This window comes from Scyliorhinus canicula, chromosome 13 (assembly GCF_902713615.1).
Source record: "Scyliorhinus canicula chromosome 13, sScyCan1.1, whole genome shotgun sequence".
Lineage (NCBI taxonomy): Eukaryota > Metazoa > Chordata > Chondrichthyes > Carcharhiniformes > Scyliorhinidae > Scyliorhinus > Scyliorhinus canicula.
The window spans coordinates 3,408,334-3,428,470 of NC_052158.1; the positions used below are offsets into that span (position 1 = coordinate 3,408,334).

Consider the following 20,137-nt stretch of genomic DNA (forward strand, 5'->3'; position numbering starts at 1 on the left):
CTAAACCCGAGTGAACACAGACCCAGTCGAACCAATCTCTCCTCATTGCACTGTCCCCCCAACCCCAGTATCAGCCGAGTGAACCTCCGCTGCACTCCCTCTGTGACAAGTAAATCCTTTCTCAGGCAGGGAGACCAAAACTGCTCCCAATACTCCAGGTGTGGTCTCACCAAGGCCCTGTATAACTGCAGCGACACATCCCTACTTCTGAACTCCAATCCTCTCACAATGAAGGCCAACAAACCATTCACCTTCCGAATTGCTTGCTGCAGCTGCCTCTCCACTTTGATTGGCTGCTGTACAAGGACCCAGATCCCTTTGTACATCCACACTTCCCAATACATCACCATTTAAATAATCCTCTTCCTTTCTGTATGTCACACCGCAGTGAATAACTTCACATTTAGCCACGTTGTCCTACATCTGCCATGTGTTTGTCCACTCACTCAACTTGTCTAAATGGCCTTGAAGCCTCCTTGCATCCTCCCCACAATTCACAATTCCACCCAGTTTTGTGTCAGCAACAAACTTGGAAATGTTACATTTGGTTCCCTCATCCAGGTTGTTTATATATATATATCGTGACGAGCTGGGTCCCAAACACTGACCCTTGTGGTACCTCACTAGTCACTGCCTGCCACTCGGGAAAAGATCCATTTATTCCCACTCTCTGTTTCCTGTCTGTCACCAATTCCCGAACCACGTCACTACATTACCCACAATCCCATGTGCTTTAATTTTGCCAACTGACCTCTTGTAGCCAAATGGCTGCCGGGACATTGAACCTAAAAGTTGGCCAACGGGGAGGATGCTGGGATTTAAAAGCAGACTTGTCCAAAGTCTGCAGAAATCCGCAGTCTGGCAAAAGCAGACAGAGCGCAGCCCCACCGGACTTCAGCAGTCAGGTGCTGACTGGAAGCATCAGAAGGAAGGAGCGCTAATGGGCACAAGACAAACATAATCTCAGCAGAGACAAAGGAGGCATTTGTATCTGAACCCTCTCTCCGGACAGAACGCCACCTGGGCGGAGGAAAAGGACAACCTTCCCCACACATCCAAACCAATTCAGGGCTGCACCCTGATTGGAGGACACGACAGAACTTTCTGGAAAATACCAGAAAGGTCTATATACTGGAGGCTGACCCTGAATCTCTCTCTCTCATCCATTCCATCGAGCAAGAAACCTCCACCCAAGACTGACAGACACTCTACCCAGAGAGTCAGCTGAGGTAGAGAGAGAGAGACAGAGAGACAGAGACAGAGAGAGAGACAGAGAGAGCCAGGCAGAGAAAGAGGCGGAGAGGCACAGAGAGAGAGACAGAGACAGAGGGAGAGTCAGAGAGTGCCAGACAGAGAGAGAGGCAGAGAGAGAGGCAGAGAGAGACAGAGAGAGCCAGACAGAAAGAGAGAGAGACAGTGAGAGACAGACAGAGAGAGCCAGACAGAGAGAGAGAGGAGGCGGGAGGGGTGGGAGAGAGAGAGAGAGAGAGAGAGAGAGGAGAGAGAGAGACAGAGAGAGACAGAGAGAGAGACAGAGAGAGAGAGGCACAGGGAGAGAGGAGGGGGGCGGGGAGAGAGAGAGACAGAGAGAGACAGACAGAGAGAGAGAGGAGGGGGGACAGAGAGAGAGAGAGAGAGGAGAGAGAGAGACAGAGAGAGACAGAGAGAGAGAGACAGAGAGAGAGAGGCACAGGGAGAGAGGAGGGGGAGGGGGAGAGAGGGAGAGTGAGAGAGAGAGAGAGACAGACAGAGAGAGAGAGAAGGGGAGAGAGCGAGAAGGAGAGAGGGAGACAGAGAGAGAGACTTTTACATCCTGCCAACTTTTCCAGAACCTTTCAGGTCCATGCACAACACGGGAAGGTCTCAGGCAGATAGAATTATTGTAGTCAATGTTTAATGAATTTACTTTAGTTATTTGAGGAATAAAGTTGTGACAGTTTCATCAGAACCTAACGTGTGTGGTTTCTTGTTGGTTTCAATATGACAGATACCTGGGTAAATGTCTTTAAGCAACATAAATGTGTGACTGCAGGCATTTTGCGAGGGTTTACACTCTTATGAGGGAGCTTATCAAAAGCAGTTGGAAAATCCAAATATACCGCATCCACTGGTTCTCCCTTATCTATTCTACCATTCACATCTTCAAAAACTCCAGTGTATTTATTAAACATGATTTCCCTTCATAAACCCAATCTGGCTTTGTCCAATCCTGTTAATACTTTCCAAATGTTCTGTTATTACATCTTTTATAACAGACTCTAGAACCTTCCCCACTCCTGGTGTCAGGCTAACTGCTCTGTCATTCTCCCTTTTTACTCTCCCTCCCTTTTTAATCAGTGGGGGTATATTTGCCACCCTCCAATCTGTAGGAACTGCTTCCGGGTCTATAGAATTTTGGAAGATGGTCACCAATGTGTCCAACATTTCCAGAGCCACTTCCTTTAATAATCTGGGATGGAGATTATCAGGCCCTGGTGATTTGTCAGCCTTTAACCCCATTCATTTCCCCAGCACCATTATCTTACTGATACTGATTTCCTTCAATTCCACCCTCTCACTGGACCCCTGCTTCCATCACATTTCTGGGAAGTTGTTTCTGCCTCTTTGTGACCCCCCCCTCCCCCCCTCCCCCCGGGGTCTATACTTACTCTGTGCCCCTGGCAGGATCCCCTCGACATCGTAATGCAACATTCAGTCCATAAATTCAGTCTCTGTGGCGGGCGACGGAATTCTCGTTCACCCCCTCAAGGGTGGGTCAGGGGCCGCCTGCACTTGAATGGGCGGAACTGCTTCCAATGTAGAGGTCGGTAAAATAACTGGCAGATCGGTGGCGCCGTGGAAGGGCGCGTCCTGAGGAACCAGCATGCGAGGCGGGACATCACGTTCAGGTGACGGATGTGGAAGTAGCCGCAGTGCCCGCCTATTATGCCGAAGAAAGGATCCATCAGGCCTGCGAACGAGGAACAATCTCGGGGCCACTTGTGGTAGACCAGCCACCCTCAGGTAGCTGAACACGGACATCGGTCAGCAGGGACCAGGGGGATCTGTGGCGTGGGTGGCGCACGCCGACTTGCATTGGGCCCGAGACTGTTGCATCCTCTGCAGGACCGGAAAATTGTCACGGTCCGGAATGGGAATAGCCGGCACCATCGTCCATAGTGTGCGGTTCATTAGGAGCTGTGCTGGGGACAGGCCAGCGGACAAAGGAGTCGCCCTGTAGGCCAACAGCATCAGGTTGGAATGAGAACCCGAATCAGCAGCTTTGCACAACAGTATTTTAACGATGTGGACCCCCTTTTCAGCCTTCCCATTGACTGGGGGTAGTGGGGGCTTGAAGCGACGTGCCTAAAATTGTACAGCCGGGCAAAATCCGTCCACTCCTGGCTGAAGAAGCAAGGGCCATTGTCAGTCAGAACTGTAACTGGAATGCCATGCCGGGCAAAAGTCTCCTTGCCCTGATTACTGTTGCTGATGTGAGGTCAGTCAGTCTGACCACCTCGGGGTAGTTGGAAAAGTAGTCCACTAGGGGGACATAGTCTCGGCCCTTTGCATGAAAGAGGTCAACACCAACTTTGGACCATGGGGAGGACACCGGTTCATGCGGCTGCAGAGTCTCCTTCGGCTGAGCCGGCTGGAACCTTTGGCACGTTGGGCAATTGAGGATCGTGTTGGCGATATCCTGACTGATGCCTGGCCAATATACTGCCTCTCGGGCTCGACGGCGACACTTTTAGCCCCCCAGGTGACCCTCGTGGATTTGGCTGAGGACCAGCTCTCGCATGCTCTGTGGGATTACTATCCTGTCCAGCTTCATTAGTATGCCATCCACTACCGTTAGATCATCCTTTACATTATAGAACTGTGGGCACTGCCCCTTTTGCCAACCATCCGTGAGATGTGGCATGACCCGCTGGAGCAGAGGATCCCTGGATGTCTCCTGACGAATTTGCACGACCCTTTCATCAGTGGCCGGAAAGTTGGAGGCAGAAAACTTCACCTGCGCGTCTATCTGACAGACAAAGTCCGACTGCTCACATGGCGTGGTGATGGATCGAGAGAGTGCGTCGGCCACAATGAGCTCTTTGCCCAGGGTGTAGAAATCGTAGCGGCGGAGTTTGAGGAGGATACATTGTAGCCGTGGCGACATGTCATTGAGGTATTTTTGGATGGTGTTAACCAATGGCCTGTGGTCCGTCTCGACCGTGAATTTGGGGAGTCCAGACACATAATCATGGAATTTGCCAATCCCTGTGAGGAGGCCCAGGCATCCTTCTTCAAACTGAGTGTATCGTTGCTCAGTAGGTGTCATGGATCTCGAGGCATATGCGACTGGAGCCCAGGAGGAGGAGTCGCCCCGTTGGAGGAGCACTGCCCCAATGCCAGCCTGGCTCGCATCGGTGGAGATCTTAGTTTCCTTGGCGGGGTCGAAAACGCCAGGACCGGGGCCTTGGTGAGTTTCGCCCTGAGCTCACGCCACTCTTGCTCATGAGCGGGGAGCCACTGGAAGTCCGTAGTTTTTTTAACGAGATTGCGGAGGGCTGTGGTGTGTGATGCAAGGTTGGGGATAAAGTTCCCAAGGACGTTGACCATCCCTAGGAAGCGGAGGACCGCCTTCTTGTCCTCCGGGGTCTTCATGGCGTTGATCGCCGACACCTTGTCTGCATCTGGCTGCACGCCGAACTGCGAAATATGGTCGCCCAGGTACTTGATTTCTGATTGACCGAACGAGCATTTGGCTCTGTTGAGTCGGAGGCCATGCTCGTGGATCCTATGGAACACTCGCTTGAGGCGATCGATTGGCTGCTGAGGAGTTGTGGACCAGATCATGATATTATCGAAGTACACTCGCACCCCCTCGATGCCCTCCATCATTTGTTCCATTATGCAATGGAACACCTCTGAGGCTCAGATGATGCCAAAGGGCATCCGGTTATAACAGTAGAGACCGAACAGGGTGTTAAATGTGCACAGCTTTCGACTGGATGCGTCCAGCTGTATTTGCCAAAACCCCTTGGAGGCATCCAGCTTCGTGAAAAACTTGGCATGAGCCATTTCGCTGGTTAGCTCTTCTCGTTTAGGAATTGGGTATTGTTCCCTCATGATGTTATGGTTCAAATCTTTGGGGTCGTTACAAATGCGAAGTTCCCCTGATGGATTTCTGACACAAACCATGGAGCGAACCCAGTCCGTGGGTTCTGTGACCTTAGAAATGATGCCCTGGTCCTGGAGGTCTTGCAGCTGCTGCTTGAGGCGTCCTTGAGAGGTGCCGGCACCCGACGTGGTGCATGGACCACAGGTGTGGCATTCGGCTTCAACAGTATCTTGTATCTGTAAGGGAGCGTGCCCATACGTTGGTTCCTACAATTTCAAAACACAGCGTCGCTTTTGAAGAACGATGGGACGCTGCAAGCTGGCATGAGCCACTGGCAGCAATGGCATTGCCATTGTAGTCGAGGAGCTGGCAGGCCGGTGGAAGGCTGCTTGGTCTGACGTGGATGGTGTCAAGGTCAGACTTTGAAATGAGGTTCGCTGAGTCGCCCGTGTCCAGCCTGAAGCGTATGCGAGTCTTGTTAACCGTGAGGGTGGCACACCACTCGTCGCCCAGATCAATGCTAATTACTGGGAGTTGTTTCACCATCTTTGCTGAAGGCAGCGTATGCTTGGTGATGATGCCCACCCGGAATGGGGATGTGAGGCCCTCGGTGTCGGGATCTGGAAGAATATCGGAGTCGGAGTCTGCAACGGGTTGCTGAACTGAACGGATGCTCCTACGCTGTGGCTGGGATCGCTGTGTGTTGGGCAGTGGAGCAGGTCTGCAAAGGGCTGCGTAATGGCCCAAGCGTGCCACACTGGAGACAGCGTCGAGATTTCGCGGGACATTGCCGCTTTAAATGGGCGGAGCCACAGTTGTTGCACGTCATGATGCCGACGGCAGGACGTTCCGTGCCCCACCGCGCATGCGCAGTGCGGTCGAACGACTTGCGCACTTGTGCAGTTCGGTCATGAGCCTCGCCGTCCCCTTGGTCGTGGCGGGCATGCGCAGGAATCCGGGAAAAGCGCGCAAAATGGTCGCCCTCATCCAGACTCAGGCCCTGGAGCTGTTTGATGGCCTGCACCCGTTCTGCCTCGTGGGGGTTTAGCTTTGCCGTTTCTGCCGCCCTGATGTGGGAGTACCGGTTGTTATGCTCGTGGAGAACTCACGTCTCGATGGCGATGGTGAGGGTGAGCTGCTTAACTTTAAGGAGCTGCTGGTAAAGGGAATCGGAGTGGACCCCGAAAACAATCTGATCCCGGATCATGGAATCGGAAGTGGAGCCATAATTGCAGGACTGCGCGAGGATGCGGAGATGGGTTAAAAGGACCAAAAAGGTTCATCCTTACCCTGAAGCCTCTGCTGGAAAACGTACCGTTCAAAGCTCTCATTGACCTCAATGTCGCAGTGGCTGTCGAACTTTGTCTTGTCCTCACCTTCAGCAAAGGTGAGGGAGTTAAAGATGTGGATAGCGTGGCCCCCGGCTGTAGAAAGGAATAGTGAGATCTTCCTGGCATCTGATGCGGCTTCGAGGTCGGTGGCTTCAAGTTAGAGCTGGAACTTCTGTTTGAAAATCTTCCAGTTAGCACCGAGGTTGCCGGAGATGCGGAGCTGTGGGGAGGGCGGACGCTGTCCATGTTACCGGATGGCTGATCGCTGGTCAACGCTGATTACCTCAAGGTATGTCTGTCGAACTCGAGCATTACTCACTGGTACCATGATGTGTTGGGTAAGCTGGGTCTGTGAGGACTGCGTTTACTGCAGCAGTGAGAGAGACAGGCTTCCAACACTTGAAGAAATGCAACTCGATTTTATTGAACTCTTAACTATTATACATACTTTAACTGTGGGTGGACACTATCCTGACTTGACTGGAGACCTGAGGCTAACCTGACCAGACTATCCGACTACCACATGGTGTATGTTCTAGTTGCTGCTCACGGGCTCTGACTGTCTCAGAGGCTGGATCCCGAGAGGGCGGGAAAACTAGTGCCCTCTGGCTTTATAATGGTCGTGTCCTGTCTGGTGATTGGCTGCTGTGTTCTGTGTGTTCACTGGTCATCCTGTGTGTCAATCACTGCCTATCTGTGCTCCATCATATACCTGTGTGTATGTTATGATAAATATCACTGACTCCATGATCAGAGACCAAATCGTTTTTGGGGTTCACTCTGTTCCTCTGAGAGAGCAGTTTCTGAGGATCAAGTGTCTGACCCTACTAGTCGCGATTGAAACATGCACAGTGCATGAGCACGCCAAAACTCGCTATTCCCAGCACAAAACAGCAGTGGCAGCGAGAGCGACCTCTGAGGCGTCGCTCTCCACCTGAAAGGGGACGGATTCATCCACCACCCGCATGGCGGCTTTGGCGATGTCCTCCTTGATGCAGTTGAAGGCCTGGCGGGCCTCAGCTGACAGTGGGAAGAGTGTGGTCTTAAATAGTGGGCGGGCTTTGTCCGCATACTGGGGGACCCACTGGGCATAATAAGAGAAGAATCCCAGGCACCTCTTGAGGGCCCTGGGACAATGAGGGAGAGGGAGTTGTAAGAGGGGGCGCATACGGTCCGGGTCGGGGCCCAGGACTCCATTTTCCATGACATAGCCAAGGATGGCTAGTCTGGTAGTGCGGAAAACGCATTTCTCCGTATTGTAGGTGAGGTTGAGTTTCTGGGCGGTTTGGAGAAATCGGTGGCATCGTGGTCCTGCTGATCAAGTACGGAAACGTGGCCTGCAGCCCGTACTGGTCCACCATTCGGTCCATTGCTCGTTGGAACACCGAGACCCCATTCGTGACGCCAAAGGGGTCCCGGAGGAAGTGGAAGAGGCGGCCATCTGCCTCGAACGCCGTGTAGTGGCAGTCCTCCTGGGCGGATTGGGAGCTGGTGGTATGGAGACTTCAGATCCACTGTGGAGAATATGCGATCCTGGGCGATCTGATTGACCATGTCTGCAATCCTGGGGAGGGGGTACGCATCGAGGTGCGTGAACCGGTTAATGGTTTGGCTATAATCAACCACCATCCGGAACTTTTCCCCGGTCTTGACGACCACCACCTGAGCTCTCCAGGGGCTGTTACTGGCCTCCATGACTCCCTGACATAGGAGCCGGTGGACTTCGGCTCTAATAAATACCTTGTCCTGCAGGCTATACCGCCTGCTGCGAGTGGCTACGGGTTTGCAGTTAGCAGTGAGATTAGCGAAGAGTGGAGGGGGGTCAATTTTCAGTCGCTAGACTGCAGATAGTGAGTGGAGGTAGGGGTCCGCCGAAGCTGAGTGTGAGACTCTTGAGGTTACATTGGAAATCGAGCCCGAGTAAAAGTGGGGCGCAGAGGTCAGGGAGTACGTACAGCTGGAAATTAGAGTAGCTGGTGCCCTGAATCATTAGGGTCGCGACGGTGCGCCCTTGTATGTGGACTGAGTGCGAGCCCGAGGCGAGGGAGATAGTTTGCCGTGCAGGGAAAATAGGGAGCGAACTGCATCTTACCAGGTCAGGATGTACGAAGCTCTCGGTGCTCCCGGAGTGGAAGTGGCACGATGTCCTGTACCCGTTGATTTTAACGGACATCATCGAGCTCTGGAGATGTTTCGGACGCGACTGGTCCAACGTGACTGCGTTGAGTTGCGGGTTGTCGGCGGCTCGATCAGCAGTGATGGAGTGGCCCCGTTATGACTGTCTGCTGAGGTCGTAGTCGTCCAGGTGAGGTTCGGTTGATGGCCAAGATTACGGCCCCCGTTGATCGCACGTGGCGGGTGATGAAGAAGATGGCGTCCAAGATGGCCGCCCCACGGATCGCACATGGCCGGCCGCGTGGGGGAGGATTGCCAAGATGGCGGCCCCGTGGATCGCACATGGCCAGCCGCGTGGGGGAGGATTGCCAAGATGGCGGCCCCCATGAGTCACACATGTCGGGTGGAGGCGGAGTCGGCAGACACGCTGCAGCATTACGGGGTCTGCGGGCCTGTGAGTTTGGGAGGCGAGTGCTCTGGACTGCGGAGCAGTTAGAAAGTTTCAATTTTGCCAGGAATACTCGGGCATAGGGTCCTTTGCGACCGCAGCTGCTGCAGGTCGCGTTGCGGGCCGGGCAGTGCTGCCATGGGTGTTGGGGCTGGCCACAAAAATGGCCGCTGGCGCTCCATAGTGGGTGGGTGGCCGTGCGGTGCGGGCCTGGGGCAGCCGCTGGTCGGGGGCTCACGATGGGGTCACTTGGTCCGTGGGGAATGAGTTCAGACTGCGGAACGCGACCTCCATAGTCGTTGCTAACACTACAGTGTCCTCCAAGTTCTGGGCCCCTTTCTCAAGTAATCGCTGGCGCACATAGTTAGACCTGAGCCCTGCAACGTATACATCACGGACAGTGAGTTCCATATGCTGGGCGGCCATTACAACCTGAAAGTTGCAGTCCCGAGCAAGGGCTTTTAAGTTGAGCAGGAAGTCTTCCAGTGACTGCGGGGCGCTGGCGGTGGGTAGTGAAAATGTGCCCGACATAGACCTCGTTTATCGGCTGCACGTACAATCGGTCGAGCATAGCAAGGACCTCAGTATATGAGGTGGTTCAATTGAGTTGCGTAGAGATGCGATGGCTCACCCGTGCGTGCAGTCAGCTGAGTTTCTGCTCCTCTGTCGTCTCGGGTGTGCTTTATTCAGCCAGGTCGGCCTTGAAACATCGAAGCCAGTGTAGGAAGATTTCCTTTGCCTCTGCAGCCTGCGTGTCGAGTTCTAGTCGATCAGGTTTGAGGGCTGATTCCAGAGTAGTTTTCTTCAAGTTTTCTCAGACTATTAAATTGATGTGACCATCAATTCACGAGAGACACGATTGGAAGTAAACTGTGGTTTTAATAGTCTTACAACTGAGCCTGCCTGTGACCAGAAGAACTGAGGGCAGACTCACGGCTGCAGCACTTTATACTTCCGGTAGTGGGAGGGGCCATGGGTGGAGCCATGGGCGGAGCCGAGGGTGGAGCCCTGTACAAGCTCCTCATCTCCCCCTATGGACAGAGCCGCGCAATGGCTCACAGACAGAGCCCACAAGGACATAATATAATGCAATACAGTGTGAATTCACCACAGTCAGCAAAGCCCATTTCCTCAATTGTCTTGAGGAAACATTGCACTCACTCTGGATGAATATCTTTTATACATCCAGGGAGAGGATTAAGGTAGAGGTTTGTCTGTGGAGAATCACATTGAATAACCACCTCCACATGTGGCCTCATATCAAATATTATGGCCGGGATTCTCCATTTGGGAGAGTAAGGGCGCGATTCAACTAAAAGGGAACAAAGTCCCGGAGTGAGCGTATTTAACCGCGTGTTTCCCGGAGCTCACAGTGCCGAGAAACACATGGGTATAAAACGCCCCCCACGTTGGGTAAGGTGCCTCAGTGGGGAACGCGGGGCCGAGGCCGCACATCGTCCCGTTTTGTGCAGTGAGGAGCTGCGCTCGCTGACCCCCGGCCACATCCCCAGAACTCCCCAGAGCACCAGTCCGGGGAAGACACCGACTTCTCGTCACTGCTGTCACCTGCATCCTCCACCATCGCAGAGACTATCACCTCGGGGGGCATTTTAGTGAAGAGGCTCCTGGGTCACCTTCTGGTGCTCACTTCACACAGGCTGCAGCACATCAGGTGGAGGCAGGGACTCCCGAGGGAGCGGGCGGTCGGAGTGCTGCCCGATCCCAGGAAGCAGCTGTAGCCCGGACAGATATCGAGCTTCTGGAATGTATGGAGGGGGCAGGGCCCCAGGACACTTGAACCTGGGGTCACCCTCAGTGAGAGGTGGCAGGAAACGGGGCCAGAAGTGTGAGGCTGCCGTGTATGTCAGCTTACCCAGTGAGTGAGCCGTTACCACTCACTATCTCCCGAAACCCCCTCCCCACAAGCTATATGGGCCTGTGAGATGGATTGGCCGGCACACATGCAGGGACGACCCGGGCGGACAGTGGAATGTGATCCTAAAGGCAGGAGTCAGACTGTGTCAAACGATGAGGAAATCCAGAGCTCATCTCCCAGCGAGTCGTCATCATCCTCCGTCCCGTGGACAAGACCCGCTGATACTGCCAACCCAGCGCCAACACCCTGTGGGGATACTGGTAGGGCCCTCGGAGGGAGGGAGGGGGAGCTGGGGTAGTGGGGTGGAGTGAAGGGAGGAGGGACGGGGAAGGTGGAGTGAAGGGAGGAGGGACGGGGAAGGTGGAGTGAAGGGAGGAGGGACGGGGAAGGTGGAGTGAAGGGAGGAGGGACGGGGAAGGTGGAGTGAAGGGAGGAGGGACGGGGAAGGTGGAGTGAAGGGAGGAGGGACGGGGAAAGTGGAGTGAAGGGAGGAGGGACGGGGAAGGTGGAGTGAAGGGAGGAGGGACGGGGAAGGTGGAGTGAAGGGAGGAGGGACGGGGAAGGTGGAGTGAAGGGAGGAGGGACGGGGAAGGGGGAGTGAAGGGAGGAGGGACGGGGAAGGTGGAGTGAAGGGAGGAGGGACGGGGAAGGGGGAGTGAAGGGCGGAGGGACGGGGAAGGTGGAGTGAAGGGAGGAGGGACGGGGAAGATGGAGTGAAGGGAGGAGGGACGGGAAAGGTGGAGTGAAGGGAGGAGGGACGGGGAAGGTGGAGTGAAGGGAGGAGGGACAGGGAAGGTGGAGTGAAGGGAGGAGGGACAGGGGAGGTGGAGTGAAGGGAGGAGGGACGGGGAAGGTGGAGTGAAGGGAGGAGGGACGGGGGAGGTGGAAGTGAAGGGAGGAGGGACGGGGAAGGTGGAGTGAAGGGAGGAGGGACGGGGAAGGTGTCAGCGGCTATGGGGAAGGGGGCACCACATGGAAGTGGGGGGGGTATGGGAGGTGGGACAGGGCTCAATGACGCTCCAGGTTTCTGCATGGGCCTCGTTATAACGGGTCTCCGCGTCGGTCTGGGGCCTCTGGACAGGTGTCATTAACCATGACCTCAGCGGTTAACCCTTGTCGCCAAAGAGCCAACCCCTAACCTGAGGGAGCACCTCAAAGGTGCCGGGAACCGACGAGTGCGCCAGGATGTAAGCGTCGTGCCCGCTGCCTGGGTATCGGGGGCAGACGTGTGTGATATCCAGCTGGTGGTCACACACCAACTGCACATTCAGGGAGTGGAATCCCTTCCTATTGATGAAGGGTCCCCCTGATGATCCGGTACTTGTAGGGGGACATGCGTACCATCGATCACCCCCTGGACCTGGGGCATGCCAGCGATGGAGGGAAATCCTGCTGCCTGGGCATCCTGGTGTGCCTGGTCCAGACTGAAGGTTATATAATCCGCTGCCCGGGTGCATAGGGCATCCGTCACCTGCGCGGATGTACCTGTGAGCCGATGTCTGCGAGATCCCAGACAGGTCCCCGCTCGGCCCCTGGAAAGTCCCCGAGACAGAGAGGTTCAGGGCGACCGTCACCGTGATGCCCACCGGGAGCGGGTGACCTCCTCCAAACCCCAGCAGTGCCAGCTGCACCACCGCCTGGCACAGGTGGCACCTGGTCTCACTGGTTAGCCGATGTCTTCGGCGGCACAGGCGGTCCGGCAGCTCCTCGAAGGACAGGCGCCGATGGTAAACACGTGCCCTGATGCGGCGCCTCCTTCACACCTCCTCCTCGGCCTGTTGGACGGCCGGCACGCGAGCCTCACCGGCTGGGCCCTGCTCTTCTGGGGCCGGCTCCTCTTGTGCAGGGTCCTCCCTGAGCAGGCCCTGTGCCTCCAGCCTCCGTGTGTCCGTAACGGCAGCTGTGGCCAGGTAGATAGCGAGCATTCCTGGCTGGAATCCAAAATTCATTCTCCGCAGGGAGGAATAGAGAAGACATGTTAGCACCATGAGTATTCCCGAACCCATCCCGATCCAACAGGCTACACGGTGACCCTGAATTGTACTTCAGCTCCACCCTCCACATGTCCCCACAAACCCCACCCCCACCCCTCAGCCGCTCCCCCCCCCGATATGTTGCCGTCCGCACTGCACCCCTGTCCCCATCAGTGAGTGGGACCGGGCCTGTGATGTGGGGAGGCTCTATCCTCACCGACCATCCCTGTCGACAGGGGTACCGGTGGGTGACGAAACCCGTGTCAGCGACAGGCTCTCTGGCCCGTGTCCTGTTTCCTCCAGTGGGGTTTACTGTGGGTCTCCTCACTGGGTGGGCCGTGTGTTATCCCACCAGCAGGGTGGCACCTGGTTGTGGGGTGGAGAGGGTCACCGTGTGCCACCAATCGCCTCCATGCTTAGAGGCTTGTGTGTGGGCAGGTCCTACAGATGGGGGTGAGGCAGGGAAGTGTGTGTCTGCTGGGAGCTTAGCTGCAGTGTGATGTGGGTCCTGGGTGTGACACACAGGTTGTTACAACCTGTCCGGGGGCAGGGTGGATGGGAGCAGGGGCGCGGTGGGCAGGCAGGGCTTGGAGACAGCTGGTGGTCCTGAGGGGTGGGCTGGCTGATAGTGTGACTGGTGAGGCCTCTGCCCTGAGAGGGGCAGTGTGCCAGGGAGGGTGCCAAAGGCCACGGTGCATGTGTCCTTTGTTTGGGGTGAGCTCTGCTATTCCCCTGCTTCCCCTGCAGTGGGGCTGAGCTTCTGATGAGGGAACTGAGGAGTGGCAGCACCTGGTGTGTGACTGATTGAGCTTGGCCACGCCCATCCCGGTGATGGCTCAGCCGGGGTCTGAGGCTTTCCAGAGGGGCGGCCTGGGTGGGCTCCCAAATGACCAGAGGCTCTGTGAACATTTCCAGGACACAGTGAGCAGTCAGCAGAGTGAGCAGCCAGGGGCCTGTGAGAAGCAGCAAAGGGGTGTGTTTAAAACCCAGATTGCAGCAATGGGGGTCTGAGCCAGGCCACCCCGATCCCGAGGGGGACACCCCGAGTGCACAGACCTGTCACCAAGTCGCTCCCCGTTACTCCCCCCGGCCCAGGCAGCCCCCCCCCCCCCCCCCCCCCCCCACAGCAAGTCCGACAATTATTGAGGCTTTTTGAGAGTTTATTACCCTCTCTCTGCCCCTCAGCAGCCATGGAGCCCAGTCCCCATTTGGAAATATTTGCACTAATTCACACCCGCGTGACGTCTGCCTGAGAGGGCGGAGCATCGTGGAAGGGCGGAGCATACTGTGTCCAATCCGCTGATTAGATTTAAATCTATGTCAATGAGGGTTTTACATGGGCCCGCTGCAGGGCACAAACTTTGATTTCACCGCCAGGGAGGGACTGGAGCCTGGCGTCGGAATCAGTGCCGGGCACAAACCTCGATTTGTGCATTACGCCCGATTCTCCGCCCGATCGCACTTCCGGTGTCGTGAAGCGGAGAACCCGCCATATTTGTTTCCACGGAGCAGAACGGAAATATCTCGGTGTTGAGATCTTCTTCTAAATTTGAGAAGAGATTAGTTTATTTTGATGATGTCACCCCACACACACACACAGTCTCACACACACAGTTACACACACACAGACAAACACATCAGGTCGGCTTATTTTGATCTTCAGGATCAGGACATCAAATCAAAAATGGTGAATTCGTCCTCGATCCCCAGAGAGTCTCTCCCCCCCCCCCCCCCCGATCCCCAGAGAGTCTCTCCCCCGATCCCCAGAGTCTCTCCCCCCGATCCCCAGTGAGTCTCTCCCCCGATTCCCAGTGAGTCTCTCCCCCAGATCCCCAGTGAGTCTCTCCCCGATCCCCAGTGAGTCTCTCCCCCACCAATTCCCAGTGAGTCTCTCCCCCAGATCCCCAGTGAGTCTCTCCCCCGATCCCCAGTGAGTCTCTCCCCGATCCCCAGTGAGTCTCTCCCCCCGATCCCCAGTGAGTTTCTCCCCCGATCCCCAGTGAGTCTCTCCCCCGATCCCCAGTGAGTCTCCCCCCGATTCCCAGTGAGTCTCTCCCTGATCCCCAGTGACTCTCCCCCGATCCCCAGTGAGTCTCCCCCCAATCCCCAGTGAGTCTCTCCCTGTTTCCAGTGAGTCTCCCCCCCGATCCCCAATGAGTCTCTCCCCCCGATCCCCAGTGAGTCTCTCCCCGATCCCCAGTGAGTCTCTCCCCGATCCCCAGTGAGAATCTCCCCCGATCCCCAGTGAATCTCTCCCCCCGATCCCCAGTGAGTCTCTCCCCCTATCCCCAGTGAGTCTCTCCCCCGGTCCCCAGTGAGTCTCTCCCCGATCCCCAGTGAGTCTCTCCCTCGATCCCCAGTGAGTCTCCCCACGATCCCCAGTGAGTCTCTCCCCCCGATCCCCAGTGAGTCTCTCCCTCGATCCCCAGTGAGTCTCCCCCGATCCCCAGTGAGTCTCCCCCCCGATCCCCAGTGAATCTCTCCCCCCGATCCCCAGTGAGTCTCTCCCCCGATCCCCAGTGAGTCTCTCCCCCCGATCCCCAGTGAGTCTCTTCCCCAGATCCCCAGTGAGTCTCCCCCGATCCCCAGTGAGTCTCTCCCGGATCCCCAGTGAGTCGCCCCCCGATCCCCAGTGAGTCTCCCCTGATCCCCAGTGAGTCTCCCCACGATCCCCAGTGAGTCTCCCCCCCCGGATCCCCAGTTAGTCTCTAATTTTCTGTTTTCTCTCCCAGTCTCTGTGACCCTGGATGTGGAAACAGCGAATCCTTGGCTCGAGGTGTCTGAGGATCTGAAGAGTTTGAGATGGACCGGGACCCAGAGGAGTCTCCCTGACACCAGGAAGAGGTTTACATACTGGGTGTGTGCGCTGGGATCAGAGGGATTCACATCGGGGAGACATTACTGGGAGGTGGAGGTGACGGGGAATCGGGGCTGGAGTCTGGGAGTAGCCGCAGAGTCTGTGGAGAGGAAGGGACGGGTCAGTCTGAGCCCAGCGACTGGATTCTGGACCATTGGGCGGGTTAATGATCAGATTTATATAAATTCCTCTCCTGAATCCCCTCTCCCTGTCGGTCAGATCCCCGGGAAGGTGGGAGTTTATCTCAGTTATGAGTCTGGGACAGTTTCATTTTACAACGTGGACACCAAGTCCCATCTCCACACCTACACTGGGAATAAATTCACTGAGAAACTTTATCCTTTCTTCAGGACTCGGGATGAAAACCAGTTTCTGAGAATCTGCTCCGGTTCTGATCCGGAGCCGGAAAGGGGCGGGGCCTCGGGGTGGTGACATTATCACTGACGTCACAATGGTTTGACCCCATGATTAGGGTCAGGGGTCGGAGGTCAGAATCCACCATTGACAACAGGTTGTCACTAAATGTGTCATTTAATTTCCAAATTGTAAAATACCAATTGGACTAAATAAAAACAATACAAAAAGATATGCCTGAAGACTGAAATACAAAGTAAATGATCTATCTTGAACTTTCACTTGCAGTTCACTTGCAGTTCAGGCAGCGCGGTAGCATGGTGGTTAGCATAAATGCTTCACAGCTCCAGGGTCCCAGGTTCGATTCCCGGCTGGGTCACTGTCTGTGTGGAGTCTGCACGTCCTCCCCGTGTGTGCGTGGGTTTCCTCCGGGTGCTCCGGTTTCCTCCCACAGTCCAAAGATGTGCGGGTTAGGTGGATTGGCCATGCTAAATTGCCCGTAGTGTCCTAATAGTAAGGTTAAGGGGAGGAGTTGTTGGGTACGGGTATAGGGTGGATGTGTGGGTTTGGGTAGGGTGATCACTGTTCGGCACAACATCGAGGGCTGAAGGGCCTGTTCTGTGCTGTACTGTTCTATGTTCTAAATACCTTGAACTTTCCCTCACAGTTCATTGTAGTGCCACTTTCAGCCACACGATAGTGATGTCGAGCTGTACAAAGATCAGTAAAGTTTTACAGCACAGTATCGCCACCTGCTGCTGGATACCTGGTACTGGCAGGAATACCAAAAACAAAAAATGCTCAAACACTCGCTGATCTGACAATTCAGGCAGGACCTTTCTTCACAACTGAACAAGAATTGGATCAGTACAGAGGAGGGAAAATAAACATGAGCCTGGATTTCCCACTTCCATTGGGAAATTCCACACAGCCGGTCTGGAAAATATTTTTTAAAAGCCCAGGTTGGGAGAGTGAAATTTCCCAGTTTGGGATCTTGCTGTGTGAAGGAGCTGAATTCACAAATCTGGGCCTGTATTCCGAGTACAGAGAGGATAAGAATGTCCTCCTGGTTTAATAACTGGGACATTGGTGGATAGTAGGAATGTGAGAATGAAAGTGCAATTAGACAGAACAACACCACCTCCCCCTGGCTGAGAATGGTACTACAGCTATAAAATTAGATTTTTAAAAACCAGTGCAGCAGCTCCTAGTGAGACTGGAACAACATGTTTCTCTGTTCAATTAACCAGCAGATCAAATTAATAATAAAAACAGAAAGTTCTGGAAAACTGGTCAGCAGGTCCGGACTGTGGAGAGAGAAACAGAGTTGACGTCTCGAGTGGAATATGAATTTTTCAGATGATTTCCAGCATTCGCAGTATTTTGTTTTTATTACAACAAATCGAATTGTTCGATTGTATAAATATAGTTTACTTGATGCAACAACATTACTTGTCAGCAAAACAATAAACCTTAACCCACAAACTGTCTGTGGATTTATTTTTAACCCAGTAATTTCTCAGAATCCTTGTTATTCAGGCCCTCAAATTTCTTTCAATGTTCAATTAGTTCGCAAAACTTCATTTCAGTCACTAATATCTGATGATATCTCTCCAGGGTTTCTCTGTTTTGATCATTATTCAGGTAAATGATTTTAAACATTTTAAACGTAAAAATCCTATTTTCCATGGAGCAGCACTGCCACCCGCTGGCTGAGATCGGAACTCCACAGATTTATTTCCCCTGCATTACTGACTTTGGCCACATGGCGGTGCTAGAACACAGCTGTTTGTTTTTGGGGAGACGATTCTGTTGACTGTTTACGAACTTACAGTAACGAGCAAAGGGAGCGTCACTGTTTGTGTCAGTGAATGGCTCCATTAGGTTAGCACTGTTGCTTCACCACACCAGGGTCCCAACTTGGGTCACTGTCTGTGCGGGTGCTCCGGTTTCCTCCCACGAGTCCCGAATTCTCCCTCTGTGTAGCCAAACAGGCGCCGGAATGTGGCGGCTGGGAGATTTTCACAGTAACTTCATTCCAGTGTTAATGTAAGTCTACTTGTGACAATAATAAAGATTAATATTACTATTATATCAAGAAACGGCTGAAGGCAGTGGATACTGCAAAGGCTCTGGACCCTGACAATATCCCGTCAATAGTATTGAAGACTTGTGCTCCAGAACTTGCCGCACCCCTAGCCAAGCTGTTCCAGTACAGCTACAACACTGGCATCTACCCGGCAATGTGGAAATTGTCCTGTACACAAGAAACAGGACAAATCCACCCCAGCCAATTTCTGCTCTCTCAGTTTACTCTCCATCATCAGCATTCATTTAATTTCTTTTTCATTTAATTTCATTTCAAGTGATGGAAGGAATCATCAACAGTGCTATCAAGCGACACTTACTCGGCAATAACCTGCTCACAGACGCTCAGTTTGGGTTATGCCAGGGTCATTACAGCCTTGGGTCAAACATGGACAAAAGAGCTGAATGCCAGAGGTGAGGTGAGAGTGACTGCCCTCGACATCAAGGCAGCTTTTGACCGAGTGTGGCATCAAGGAGCCCGAGCTATACTGGAGTCAATGAGAATAAGGGGGAAAGCTCTCTGTTGGTTGGAGTCATACCCGGCACAAAGGATGATGGTTGTGGTGGTTGGAGGTCAGTCTCGTCAGCTCCAGGACATCACTGCAGGAGTTCCTCAGGGTCGTGTCCGAGGCCCAAACATCTTCAGCTGCTTCATCAATGACCTGCCTTCCATCAGAAGGTCAGAAGTGGGGATGTTCGCAGATGACCGCACAATGTTCAGCCGTGTTTTTGACTCCTCATAATGAAGCAGTCTATGTTCATGTTATGTTATTGTTATTCCAACTAAAGTTTTCCTGTGTAAAGGTGAAAAGCCGTGTCTTTGGCCAATCTAAACACTTCAAACCATTTTGTCCGAGTTAATTCTAAAATCATCCCAGAGTCAGTGACAGTAACAAGACAGAGCAGCGAGTTAAAGTTTGGGAATGGGATGGAAGTGTAGGCGAGATAAATGATGTCAAAGTGAAACATCCCCTTTTAACCATTCAGTGATGCCGGGTGAGACTCTGTCCTGGGAACAACACCAACCAAAGCTTCTTCTGTGGAGGATTCACTGTCACTCTCCCCCAAAGTGTGATATTCCAGACAGTGGTGAAGGATAGAACTGGAGCTAATCTTTACACACTTATATATCATTTATTTACAGAATTAGACAATACAAGCATCTACCTCCTAACCCAACAAGGACAGTTTCAGTCTGCATCTGTTTTTTTCCTCTTTTGAAGAAATCCTAAACGATAAAGTTCCCCATTTGAAAGGGGGAGGAATAACCCATTGTGGCAAAGATCCAAAACTTTAAAATAAACTTTAAAACTCAAATTAAAATGACTATCCCAGGGTTGATGATGAACACCAGCCACCATCCCATCCCCCCACCATCACCCCCACCGCTGCCCCCCTCCCACCCCCTACCCACTGGCCGTGGGTGCCATCAAGCGTCCCAGTGGAATGTGTGCTCCCACTCCTCGAGGGACACCCAGGCATGGATGGAGCTGTGGAAGAGAGGCAGCAAATTACACCGAATAATCCTCTCAACTGCCCACTGCCTGGACCTGTTAATGGCCACCTTAACCAGGCCCAAGGGCAGGAGAACAAGGGGGTCCTCTGCCCGATCTCCTCAGCACTGGGTGGTCAATGATCAGGAACGTGGGACTGAACTGTAACCAGACATTGAGGATCAGCCCCTTCAGGTAATGGAAGAGGAGCTGGAATCTCACACACTCTGTATAAATATTAAACACAGACTGCTCCAGGCTACAGAAATTACAGGCCGTGAATTGGCCTCAGTCTCTATTGCCCGGGTTACCGTGTGTAACACCCACCACACAGAATCCACAATGGGCAATGAGGAGGCCTCCCACATCGGGAGCATCCCACCAGGAGCCCCCGCCTCCTCCGGACTCCAGGACGGAACGTCACGGCATCTACAGATGGCCACTGAGGGTGGGGCTATGGAAGAGACGGAGAATGGGGCCTTCCCCTCCCCCACCCAGTGACCCAGTGTG

At 53.9% G+C, this 20,137-nt stretch overlaps 1 protein-coding gene across 1 annotated transcript in view; it reads left to right on the forward strand.

Moving 5' to 3' along the window:
- The window catches only part of LOC119975833 (zinc-binding protein A33-like), an 87,545-nt gene extending 71,392 nt beyond the window's left edge, over positions 1–16,153 (forward strand). The window contains exon 6 of the mRNA XM_038815712.1: positions 15,568–16,153. Coding sequence (XP_038671640.1) covers positions 15,568–16,124 — 557 coding nt within the window. The 3' untranslated portion in view covers positions 16,125–16,153. The remainder of the gene's footprint in view (positions 1–15,567) is intronic.
- The last annotated feature ends 3,984 nt before the right edge of the window (positions 16,154–20,137 follow it).